This window comes from Pseudoliparis swirei, chromosome 17 (assembly GCF_029220125.1).
Source record: "Pseudoliparis swirei isolate HS2019 ecotype Mariana Trench chromosome 17, NWPU_hadal_v1, whole genome shotgun sequence".
NCBI classification, from domain to species: domain Eukaryota; kingdom Metazoa; phylum Chordata; class Actinopteri; order Perciformes; family Liparidae; genus Pseudoliparis; species Pseudoliparis swirei.
The window spans coordinates 9,124,518-9,137,487 of NC_079404.1; the positions used below are offsets into that span (position 1 = coordinate 9,124,518).

General features: G+C 40.9%; 2 protein-coding genes across 2 annotated transcripts; one reads left to right on the forward strand and one right to left on the reverse strand.

The window, feature by feature from the left end:
* Nucleotides 1-484: 484 nt before the first annotated feature.
* On the reverse strand, nt 485-4,022 carry mgme1 (mitochondrial genome maintenance exonuclease 1). The gene is made up of 5 exons (XM_056435530.1): nt 3,204-4,022; nt 2,859-3,096; nt 2,648-2,780; nt 2,341-2,471; nt 485-1,642 (listed from the first exon to the last, which is right to left on the reverse strand). Exons 1-5 carry the CDS (start codon nt 3,715-3,717, stop codon nt 1,603-1,605), a joined length of 1,056 nt encoding a protein of 351 aa, XP_056291505.1. The 5' UTR covers nt 3,718-4,022; the 3' UTR covers nt 485-1,602.
* Nucleotides 4,023-4,312: 290 nt separating this feature from the next.
* On the forward strand, nt 4,313-12,133 carry snx5 (sorting nexin 5). The gene is made up of 13 exons (XM_056436012.1): nt 4,313-4,441; nt 5,240-5,344; nt 5,469-5,579; nt 5,676-5,797; nt 5,910-6,033; nt 6,381-6,476; nt 6,577-6,682; nt 6,792-6,867; nt 6,958-6,997; nt 7,088-7,174; nt 9,368-9,527; nt 9,634-9,719; nt 10,785-12,133. The coding sequence occupies exons 1-13, from the start codon at nt 4,406-4,408 to the stop codon at nt 10,833-10,835; spliced, it is 1,200 nt and encodes a 399-aa protein (XP_056291987.1). The 5' UTR covers nt 4,313-4,405; the 3' UTR covers nt 10,836-12,133.
* The last annotated feature ends 837 nt before the right edge of the window (nt 12,134-12,970 follow it).

Genomic DNA, 12,970 nt, shown 5'->3' on the forward strand with positions numbered 1-12,970 from the left:
GGCTGATTTCATTTGTGATATAAGTTGATATAATAGGTCGATGATACTGGTTGAAAATGACTAAAATAGATTTTAAAACATGGGTTGGGGGGGTAATTTGTTGTCTTATTTCCTTTACCTTATTAAAATAATTAAAAAACTTCTCGCACATCTCTTGTGAGGCATCAATAAAATGAAAGGAGGGGTTTATGACTGTATGATCTTAAATAAGACTGGGGTTTGAATGATTCTCTTGAATTTTTATTCAATCCAGCTTTATTTTTACTGGGGTCATTAGGGTATAAATCTACTTTAATTTGATCATCTCTTCCTGTGTCCAAAGTCCTCCGATTGTAATTGAATATCATGCAACCATTTTATGCCATATTCCATACTATTCTAAGATGACGATGTAAAACATATCAGAGAAACTTTGTGACCTCTTTTTGTCTTCCTAATACATCAATATTGCACATTTGTGGAATCAAAACAAAGTTGAAATCACTTCTGGTAGACTCAAATCTTTAATTGTACAAAATGCAAAAGAAATACAAATACAAAAGTAAGTTTGACACATTTAATAGCATTTCCTTCATGACTTCTGTCCAAGGAATCAATCTTCACGACGAGGAGACAGTCAAAGCAGTGGCATGATAAACAGCAGCTCCTGCAGAACACTGGCAGTGTGTCACCTGATGACACTGGAGGTCGTATCCGACCTTCCCTCTGTTGACAGGTAGAGCCATGCAGGGCAATCTTTGAGTGTCTAGTGTGGGACGAAATCATTATCTTAGGTGAAATAGTTCAGTATTAAAACAGAACTCCGCTCTGCATCAGCTCAGGGGTCTCGCTCGTCTCTCTGGTTGGATTGGTGAATCAAACATAGACGTTTGGAAAGAACGAGGACACCGTCAGGATGATCTTGAACACGCAGATGGAAAGCCTTCATCCTGGATCCTGACCTACACGTCGTGTGCGAGCACAGAGGGAAAGGCCAAAGTCCTGATCGGCGCCATGGCCAGGAGACTCCAGACTGAGGGCTCCTCAGTGTGCTGCTTCATAGAGGAGCACGAGGTCTCCCACAGGCTCTTTAACCCTTGTGTTGCCTTCGGGTCATTTTGACCCGATTCAATATTTAACCCTCCTGTCGCCTTCGGGTCAATTTGACCCGATTCAATGTTTAATGTCGGTGTTCTTTCGGGAGTCAACAAACAAACATAAAGTACCTCACACTTAAACTTGGAAAACAATATTAATTCTAATAATTTTCTGGAGATTTTAATAGCTGGGGTCATTTTGACCTCAAGGGGAAAACATGTTAGTAAATATAAAGGCGACAGGAGGGTGAAACATTGAATCGGGTCAAATTGACCCGAAGGCAACACAAGGGTTAAAAGCCTGGGCTCTATCGAGGACCCCTCGTACAGGGAAGTCTGGTTTGAATTCAATGGTTTTTAAAATACCTCAATGGGGCTTCTTAATGATGTTGCTCCCTGTGTAGAAAAGGGGTAATCATTTAAGGTTTAGGTTTTTATCCTCCTACTTGCATGTTATATTTTCACTCCAGGTTCAGTTGTCTGTAACTGAAGTGCCCTGCTCCTTGCAGACCTCTCTTCAGGTGTCTCATCTCTTTTGCTCAGAAGAATTTGATGCAAGTCTGGATCTGAAATGGAAATACAGCAATTATTGTTAATGTTAATTGAGGGCATATTTATAAAACATATGGGGGAATTATGTTCTTAAAATGTATGCAAATACTGCATTACTGCATAACCTGTTTGCTTTACAGTTGATACATGATACTGTTGCTAATCTGGATTAATATATTTTAGCATCTGCAATTTAATTTATGAGATTATATTTAGATTTGTTTATGTGAGTGTGATTTTTCTTCATACCTATTTTTATTTAACATTTGCAAGAGCACAGTTGGAGGGAGCATGAGATCTAAAAAGGTAATAGTCAACAACTGCCTTTCTGTAATTGTTATATGTACACCTATTAAAGAAATGGATGGTGACATTTTATTTGTCAGGATATATATAATCCAGACTGCTTTGGTGATCTTTATTATATAAATGTATTTTTTATATATATATATATATATATATATCAAATCTGGATAGAAAACAGACCGTCAAGGCTGTTTTGAAGCTTATTTCAGAATTGTGAAGCCTTTATTTATATAGTTAGTTATAGAAAAAGATAAATATAAAAAACTGCTGTTATTGACTACATATAATGTGTACACATTACATGTCAATAACATTTTCATTCACTAAAACTTTATGTTTGCCGGAGAACGTGTCAGCTTTACGTTACATTTTTTAAAGGAATAGAAACGCCTGCTCACTGTTTTACCTTTGTTCTGTGCACTCTTCGAGACGAATCAACCAAGTGTTCCAGTACTCCAACATCAGCTCTGAGCTCAACTGATGAGCATGGGCCGGTGAGCCGTCCTTGTAGGCGACTACAATGAGTCCATGTTCAACCTGAATCAGAAATCAGTTTATTGTGACGCACTGTAGCGGACATACAATTAGACGGATTACATGTGTTTATTAACTACTCTTCAATACGTGATTTAAGTACATCATTTGACTTCAGGCTGAGAGATAAACAATCTGCGTGAAAAGCAGAGAAACAAAAGATTATCTCAGTAGATCACCTGGTATTTGTAGTTGGCATCATTGTTCAGAGCACCAGCGTAGGCTGCCACCTGAACAGGGTTGTCGTAGGTGTTGCTCAGGAATGGTTTGGGCTTCTCTGAAGTCTTCCAGTCGATAACACACAGTACTCCCCTGCAGGCAAACAAGTTCAGGAAAGGCTGGTATAGAAATAGTAGAGTTTACCTTTTGTCTGCAAACCACAATATTTACCTGTAGCGAGCGACACAATCCAAAATGCCCAGATAGTTCAGCGTGTCATGGTGTACAGTGCTTTCAGTGGCTCTCACGGCCCTGACGTCATTCAGTACGTGAGAGATACTCTCCAGGTATCCCTGGACCTCAGGTGGATACTCGGAAGTCTCCGGAGGATTTGTGTTCTCCCGAGTTGCACAGGACGTCAGGATGTCCTCCACAGCTGAATGGAAAAGCTTCCCTTGCCTGAATAGATCTGATTGAGAAAAACTACTTTTGTTCACTTTCCAGTTTGTCCCGACACCAGAGTTACCACGTCACACATCCTTCAACAGCAGCTGACATTGATGCGACCAGACTTACTCTGACTGTATTCTTTGAAGCCCTCCTCTCCGAGCTCCGCCGTCATCTTCTTCTTCCACCTCTCCAGGTAGAAGATCTGCGATGGGGAAAGCGTCTCCTGAAGAATGCGGGTCACACTCGGAACGAGAGGCGTGTCCGCCCGGTTTAACACAATCCGGGTTGGAGGTCCAGACTCCGACTCCTCCGTTTCAAGAGTCTCCTTAAGGTGCAAGAAGGGATGCAGGGTTTTGGGAACCCTGGTCGCTGGTTTCGAGGAGGGTGTTGACGCTTTGACACCAGGTCCATACATGTGTTCGTCCTCCACTTGGAGGGTGTCGGGGGTTTGGGAACTGACCCTGGATGACATGACGGACTTCATGAGAGAAGAGTAGCGCTCGCTGTCCACAGAGCTGTACGAACTGCGTCTCTTTGCGGATCGTAGGCAACGGCAAGCGGAGAACTTGCTCACCGAGAGGGCGGTGCATAGGGAGACCACCTGACCTCCAACGCACGTTCCGCGTTTCACAACAAACATTGTGAGCACTTCACGAAATAAGACAATAACGTTAACTGACTACATACAGCGCACGTACAGTGGTTTGAGTGTTTTCACAGTACTATTATGCCCTTTATTTGTGTGACGGTACTTGCCCCAACATGTTCCAGAGTAACTCGTTCCGAGAAACAGCACTGTTTCTACACGACGCACATATTCGGCCACACAAACTTCCGTAGATGGGACACGAAGTTCCGGGTATTTGTAATGATAGTAACTACATTACCCATAATGCGTAGCGTATCATTGAGCCAGTGGTGCCCTCTTTGAGTCTATGGGCGGTACTCGTTTTATTCACTTTAATTTTCTTCTACGCGGACCACGCCTCGTCTATCCGCTACCGAGTGAGAACAAAAATGCGATATTCCCGTTTTAAAAGAAGTTATCACAAAACATAACAATTAAACCACGTGATTAGGTACGTGGACGGGTGGTGGGATTGAAGTGGTTAAAAACCAATCATTGTAATTGTAAATTCTATGTCGTCCAATCAAATTAACTTTAAGGCGGGCCTTAAACGACGTCCTCCGGAGGGGGCCGAGAGCACGGTTTGACAGTTCGTCAGGCGTCTAGCAGTCAGCAGAGGGAGAGGGAGAGCTTCCTGCATATAGTTTTGTTATTTGGGTTGCTGGCCTGTTCTCGCCCTGCCGTCGATTAGAGTGCCATCATGACATCCACCATAGACGAAAGCAACAAGGAAAAGGTGAATTCAGTGTGTCTTGCATGTAAATTGCAGCCAAAGTCAGCCCTGGTCTCACGAAGACGACGGTTAGCGAACATTAGCGGTCGCTTTCCGGCTAAGTTGTTGCCGCCGCTAACTTGTGGTGTTTTCTGTCTGCACACCGCTAGCCCCTGGCTAAAGCTAGCAAACGTGTTTTCAATTAATCTTTCGAGAAGTGGGTTGTGTTGAACCAGTGGTGTTAAACTGCATCTGTGTAGTTAAAAAAGTGTTATTCGCTGTGGTTTAATGTTACTGGACGTGTAACTAAATGTTCAACAGTGAAGGCAATGGTTTTCCTTTAATGCTATTTTACTTTCATTGCAACACAGAATAGTACCATAACGTCAGCATGGTATTCAGTTATATTTAGTGACTGTTTTGCAGATTTGCACTCCATTAGTATGCCATAATATAACAGATAAACAAGGGTGAGAAACAAGTCCTTAGTCAAAGCAAGACTGGAGTCTGCACCTAATGAATCTAAAAGTCACTGCTTCCAGACCTTTTACCAAATAGACACTGCAATCTCTAAACTCATGGAAGAAGGATTTCTAAGGGCCACTGTGCACGTTTCAAGTAAATGCACTGATGAGCTCTAGTGTTTTTCCGTTCATATATTTAACTTCCAATCTCAGTGACAGTGTAGCCAGATGATCAGTGAGAGACGTGTTGGGTATTTTCTGAAAGGTGGGTTTGAAACAACAAAATTACATTTGTCTGTACACATAAGATCAGCCAACAAAACATATTTGGTAACCTTGGTGTATTCTTTCTCCATAGATGCGCTCTGTGTCTGTAGATCTAAACCATGATGCCTCTCTTCTCATTGACATTCCCGATGCACTCTGTGAAAGGGACAAAGTCAAGTTTACTGTCCATACAAAGGTAAAGAAAAATGTGTTATATGCCAACAAATATCTCAACTACTAACCGTAAAAGTATTCTATCATGATATTTGCTTAAATGTTTTTTCTTAACAAAGATACTATTGCATTATGTTTGTGCCCAGACCACAATTAGCTCTTTCCAGAAGCCAGACTTCTCTGTTCCCAGGCAGCATGAAGACTTCATCTGGTTACATGACACTCTGGTTGAGACAGAGGACTATGCCGGCCTAATTGTAAGTTGGACTTTTAAAGACCCATTGAGACATAAAGACCATTGAACTCATTTTGAATCTTACGTTATTTTTTGTTTCCTGCTTGATCATTCATAGATTCCTCCAGTGCCCCCAAAGCCTGACTTTGAGAGCCCAAGAGAGAAGATGCACAAACTGGGGGAAGGTGAAGCCACTATGACCAAGGAGGAGTACACTAAAATGAAGCAGGAGTTGGAGGCGTGAGTGTGACGCTCAACCAAAAGAACATATGTGTATTTTATAATCTAGACAATGTTGAGTTAGAGCCTTTAAAAAAACATCTTGTTGTATGTGTTTTTATTTTATTTTCAGTGAGTACCTGGCTGTGTTCAAGAAAACTGTCCAAGTGCATGAAGTCTTCCTGCAGAGATTGTCCTCTCACTCCATTTTAAGCAAAGACAGAAACTTCCAGATTTTCTTAGAGTATGACCAGGATGTGAGTTCCCCGTTATGCTGACTTCCTTTCCCTGAGTTGTCAGTTGGCAAAGAGGAAGAAGAGTTTACTGGAGACCTGTGACACGTGGCTTGCATCCTGCTGTGATCAGCAGTTATCTATGTATGTCAGTCAGCGGCTGCGTTGTTGGTGAACATATCTTAGCGAGGATTTAAAGTCTTTATTTCCAGAAAATCTAGCCTGAGTGTTCAGACTTTATTGCCACACAATACAAAAACAAGGAAGTATTGGTAAAATCACAAACATTACTTCCCTACTTAGTTCTCACAACAACATATAATTTGTTTAACAGATTTTACATGTACACTTTCTAAATTCTGTCATTTTAGCTCACGGTGAGAAGAAAGAATGCAAAGGAAATGTTTGGAGGATTCTTTAAAAACATGGTGAAGTCAGCTGATGAGGTCCTTATCTCGGGAATAAAGGTGAGGCTCATGCATGAGCTACTTACATTTAATGCATCTTTACAGCTGCAATGTAGTAGCCACTTCCCCCGTTACCTTGGTCTGTTTGTGTCCTACACAGGAAGTGGATGAATTTTTTGAGCAGGAGAAGACGTTCCTGCTCGACTACTACAGCAAGATAAAAGATTCCACTGCCAAAGCAGAGAAAATGACACGCTCGCACAAAAGTACAACAGGGTTTTTACATTTCCAGATTGTTAATTTTGAGTTGAGTAGGATGAATTTGTTTCTTATTTGAATTTGTTTTGTTTTGATTGCTAATTTCCATTATTACAGATATTGCGGATGATTACATCCACATCTCTGCCACTCTGAACACTCTCTCTGCTGATGATAGCACAGCAAATAAAAAGTAAGATTAGTGTATATAATGTAATTATTTTTATGCATAGACATACTTTGTGCAGAGTTTTTCCATGTTGTGGCTTTTCGTTTTTCTCAGGCACCTGGAGAAGTTGGCAGACCTGTTTGAGAAGCTCAGAGTAAGTAAAACCGATAGTGTTGTACATTATTGTTCTGATAAGTAGAGGCATTGTGGCGGCTTCTACGTGTCTTCTTTTGTGTTTCTGCAGAAAGTCGAGGGAAGAGTTGCATCTGACCAGGAGTTGAAACTCACAGAGCTGCTCAGATATTACATGAGAGACATCCAGGCTGCCAAGGTGAGACATGTGTATCATCTGCCTTCAGACAAGATTCACAGATTGGCAAATTTCATAAAGTTCACATATTGCTGCAATTCAAACAAAATACAAACGGAAGATCAATTCCATTACTGCGCAGCAAGGAAGCCATTTTCCAGTCTGCATTGGATCAGACATATTTCTTTTCAGCACAAGAACTAATTGAGGATTTAGTCATATTTAAATATCTGCATTTGAGGAGCAGCAAGAAACCATGTTTTACGGGAAAGAACTGTGTGTTCTCTAGGGCTGCAACAACGAATCGATAAAAATTGATTATTAAAATAGTTGGCAACGAATTTCATTATCGATTCGTTGTGTCGCGCGATTATTACGGCGCTCAATAAATCACGGAGTATAAACAAAGTTGAGTTGAGCGCAGAGCGGCGCAGGAGAAACAAGATCGTAGCAGAGGGAGAGGAGAGACGGAACGCTGCGTTGTGAGAGCCAATCAGCGCTGAGCTGCTCCTCTGTTGATTAATCTAATTGGCTGCTGCTGCTCACGTGGCGCTGGATGCGGAAGTCCTTCACGTAGTCGAAGATATTCACGTAGCTAAGAGCGCCTACGGGTGACGTTATGAACCCAGACACCAGGGCGCTACATGTCACGACGTGTGTGGCATTTCCACAAGAGTATAACGTAGAAAACGTGGTTATTTATTCCGTGGCGGATAGCGGAAAATATTTTTCCACGGAGAAAGGCAACGGAGATAAGCCATGACGTCACTCGCTGTGAGCGCAGCGCTGCGCGTGCAGACATTTAACGGAGCGGAGCAGCGCGTGCGCTCTGATCGCTCTTTTCATGAAGTATCGAAACTAAAAATATGCTAAATCACATCGTTTTTAACGTTCGGGTACTTTGTTAGTATCGCTACACCGTGCAGCGTGACCGCAGCAGATGTAGGCCAGGGTTGCCAGGTCTGTGTGACAAAACCAGCCCAATGGCCAATCAAAACCAGCCCAATGGCCAATAAAACCAGCCCAAAAACCAGCCCAATATCAGAACTCAAAATATGCCCGTGCCAAACCATATACACTGCTTTTAAAGTCCATGTCCATGTGTGTACGTGCTGATCTGGAGTCAGTTTGGTAGGATTTGGGTATAAATAAATTATTTCATTTAAAATATGGATTTTTATTTAAAGATATTCATGTAATTTGCATGCAAAATAGGTCTACCCGAACCAGCGGACAAAAAATTCAACCCGCGGCAACACTTCAAAAGTAGCCCAATTCCGCGGGAAAACCGCGGACCTGGCAACACTGGATGTAGCGGACTAACATACAAGCTAACTTAACTTCCCAAATGCTGTCGACATCTGAACGCTGATTGGCCGAGACTCGACACGTCCCATCAAAGATGTTCTATTGTGAAGAGCACCACTTCACATTTTTTCCGCGTCTCACTGCAATCTCAATGTCAGCGGGCCAGGTGAAAACAATAATAAATCGGAACGCGTCTCTGATATTGTTCAGGGGGCCGGTCCACATGGGGACCACTGCTCAGGAGAGGAACGCTGTCAGTCTGTTTGTGACGGTTCATCCACATGCTGACCAGTGAACAGGGTTCATACACATGCTGACCAGTGGGTCTCCAGGACCTTTCCATGACTTTAAACCAAATTTCCATGATTAACCATTTTGTGAAAACTCTGTCTATACGTGACAAAGTGAGAAGATGTAGTATTTAAACTAACAATGAGAATTCCAAAGCATACCGTATATATACCGTGTAAATTAAAATTTGAATAAAACAAATTTGCATTACTTTTCCAAATATTTTGGGATTATATTTTTTTCAATTACTTTTCTAGGCCTGCTAATAGCCATTTAAAAATTCCATGACTTTTCCAGGTTTTCCATGACCGTACGGACCCTGTTTTGAATAAAGGGTTGACAATTTAAGTTTTTTTTGTTTGTTTTATCCGATTAATCGATTAATCGATAAAATAATCAACCGATTAATCGATTATCAAAATAATCGTTAGTTGCAGCCCTAGTGTTCTCAATAATTATTATTTTCTGTCCAGCACATCTTCTGTTTAAATCTTGCAAACATAAAATTAGCATTTTAATTCTTGGCCATTGGGCTGAATGTATTGCTAGATATGTTCCAGAATGCTCTCTGTATTCTTTACATTTTCATGTTTTAAACTGTCTGGAACATGTCAGGACCTTCTGTACAGGCGAGCTCGGGCGTTGGTTGACTACGAGAACTCCAACAAGTCTTTGGATAAAGCTCGACTGAAGAGCAGGGACATTCCCCAAGCAGAGGAGCACCAGAAGCAGTGCTTGCAGAAATTTGACAAGCTCTCAGAGTCTGGCAAGAAAGGTTTGTGCGTCCGTGCACTCGAGATGCATTCTGTACTTGCTTCCTTGTGTGTAAAATGGTGCGCACTGTGCAGCCCTTTTTTAACTGGACACTTTTATCCTCACAGAACTCACCAGTTTCAAGGGCAGGCGTGTTGTGGCCTTCAGGAAGAACCTCATAGAGATGGCCGAGCTGGAGATTAAACACGCCAAGGTGAGCAGTCCAATACAGCAGAGATTTTGTACACGCATTTATGTGTGTAATATGTAGATTAACGTTGATAACGATCATCGTTACAAAATTCATTAATCAATCTCACATGCATCTGCAAACATCATCAGCACCATGTCAAATGTCAGAAAAGTATTACATGTATATAACAAAATTCAAAGAGAATTCTAAAACTCAGAATGTAAAATTAGTTGTTGTGTACCTGCTTAGCACTGGTTTAGTTTGGATTCAACAGTTTTTCATTTGTGGAATACTGAAACAAACTCAAATGGCATGGTGTTTTTTGGGAACCTCACCAAATTCTACCAGTGTGTTACTGGAATTTGTAATTATCTAGAGAGCATATCTATATTGAGGGATTGCTTCCAAACCGCTCTACACACAGTGACAACTGAGCCGGCGGGCATCAGCTAATTGCTAAAAGCAATAAACATACATTGATAAGAAGTCATTACAAATACCTCCGCTATTTTGGACAATTGTATTATCCAAGAACACCAGTCTCATCCGTCTACAAAGGCAGGCACAAAACGAAATATCTTTCTATTCTATGCGTTAACCTTTGTTGAACAATGAAAACTATATTATAAATATGCATACTATTATATAACTATTTACTGACTGACTAATCTCAAATGAAGACTCTTTAAAACACCTCTGCTTTCTTCTCGGTGCATTTAATCATTTACGCCTCCTCACACCTACTGAATAAACTTACCCTTGAATGCTCAAAGAGACAAAACTATGAATCTAAAATAAAAGACTTTTCATTCAGAGAAAACAGTTCTGTTCTGTAAGTTTAACTTGAACATGTACCCACTTTAATGTGTGCCCAACATGATGCATCAGAACCATCTTCTGGAGGTGATGATGTTGACATAGCTTTGTAAACTCGCCGAACAAGCTCATTGAGCTCACTCAAAATATGTTTACACTTGCAAATGCAGACAGGGAATTAAAAAAAACTGATTGTAACTGGGATAGAAGTGTGATATTGGATGTGAGACTCTTCAGGAGTATCAATTGGGTTTTCTCCCGTGTCCACAGAACAACGTGACTCTATTGCAGGGATGCATTGACCTGCTCAAGAGCATCTGACAAGTATTCCTGTCCTACCATCACCAAGTGACCAGTCATAGCAAATGGAAACCTGGCGTCCCCGGGGCCGTGCATGGATCCAAGCCCTATCTCTGCTCCCACCCATGGGTCTGATGCCACTTTAAAACACTGCACCAGACAAGTGTCTTGTAAGCAGAACGTCTTCATGTTTACAGAGTCCCTGTCCATGGTCCATCCTTTTCCATTATTGCTGGGAGTCTAACTCGATGTGAATGCCTCTGGAGAAAGAGGCTGCCAACATTCAGGTCTTCCATTCCTTTCGCAGCACCAATAGAGGTGACTCGTTCTTTCCTAATTTCTTGTTTTCTAATTTTCACATGATGCACTTATGCCTTTTTCATTATATTTTGCCTCCATACAGTTTGATTCAAAGCTCTTCTCTTGGGTACACTTTTAAATACTTTTTCTTTTCAGGGGTAGAGCATATTTCTTTGCATCGCCATAACCAAAGTTTTATGCTTAATCTTTTGGGGATTTTTGGTTTGGTCATGGAACAGTTTTCCAGAAGCAAAACTAGTGCATTGGTGGGGGTAAAACATCCTCATGATCTGCATTCTTGGGCTCTGAGATCAGTGTACTACTAAACCAACCTGAAAACTCATGACTAACTTACCATCCAACATCAAGTCTTCTAAAATAGCTGCACTTCACCTCAGGAATGGACAGTAGGCTCAGTCCCCACATTCTTGTTTGTCATAAGGGGCCTCAGCAGCCACCGTTATCAAAGATGCTATTGATGAATCAGAAGATTTCAGCTCCAGATTTGTGAGGGAAAATAGTCAAAGTAGGCATTTTTGTTGAAGTAAAAGCAACATTAGTAATGACTCTGAATCTGCATTTAGCTTTTTTTTGCACAATGCATGCATAATCGCCCTCCACTACATGTCCTCAGCAGCTGCACCCCAACCAACCCTGGCCATTCCTTTTCTGTGTAATTATTTTTGTTTTTTCTTATTTTTGCTCTAAATTCCCTTTTCTTATTGATGGGGTATAATGTATCAGGCCTGATACATTGACCATATCCGCTACACATTTTGTTTATTTAAAGAATTTATCGAAATATGCACTAAGAAAAAATTTAAAATAAAACACACACTCTACAATCATGACCAGGCTCAGTGGAGTGTTAAAATGCATTATAGTTTTTTTAAAGAAATTGAATGTATTTCTAATGGATTCCAACTGTGAATTCCTTTACATTGTTTTCTTACAGAGCATTAGCCTTTTTTTATAAATTTGTAACTGGCATTGAATAAATCCTACTTTCCCAAGATTGATTTATACCAGTCTGTATTTCTTTAAAGTTTTTAGCTTTATATCTAATCAACAATACATCACACTGTCTGTTGTATGAAAATGTACATCTGTACTTTAAGAGTGCCCTATCAAACCACTCGGTGGCGATATCTATCCACGGCATCCTCTTTCATTTAGGTTTTCTTGTGTGGGACTTTGAATTTCAACACAGCTGTATGACCAAAAGTGTGTGTGTGTCAAATCCATTGACCAGTGGATCCTGTGAAGGGAATGTCTGGTGGATATATGTCGAGGAAATGCCAGAGTGCTCATGGGAATCACCACCACTACAAGAGTGCACATTTCAAGTCCTCCATGACTTGCACTAAGCTACATGACCAAAACAAGTAATCTGCAGTAACACTGCAGCCCAAGTGAAACTATTGTGAAATACATATATATTATCTGTGATATTTATATAAAGACAGGCAGCACTTGAAAAATTTGGCATACATACAGCACTGGTCTTAAGAAGATCCTTTGTGTTGCATAACTCGCAGATACAGCGGGGAAAGGTTATAGCTAAGTGAGACGTGGCGTAGGGAAGTTGTAATGATCCCGTGCATGGACAGGATCTACGGTACCTGACCATGATCGATAAGTCAATATTGACAATGCAAATAGTGCAGTTGCAGTGAACTTGTTTGGTCAATTCACTGACTGGATGAAACCACCGACGAGAGCCAATGAGATTATAACACATTATCAGTGCAAACTGTTAACGTTTGACAAGTGGGATCAGAGCAAACAGTATTTGAAGGCATGACACTAAAGAAATATTGGTATGATGTATCCAAAGAACAAGTCCTCTTTAAGGC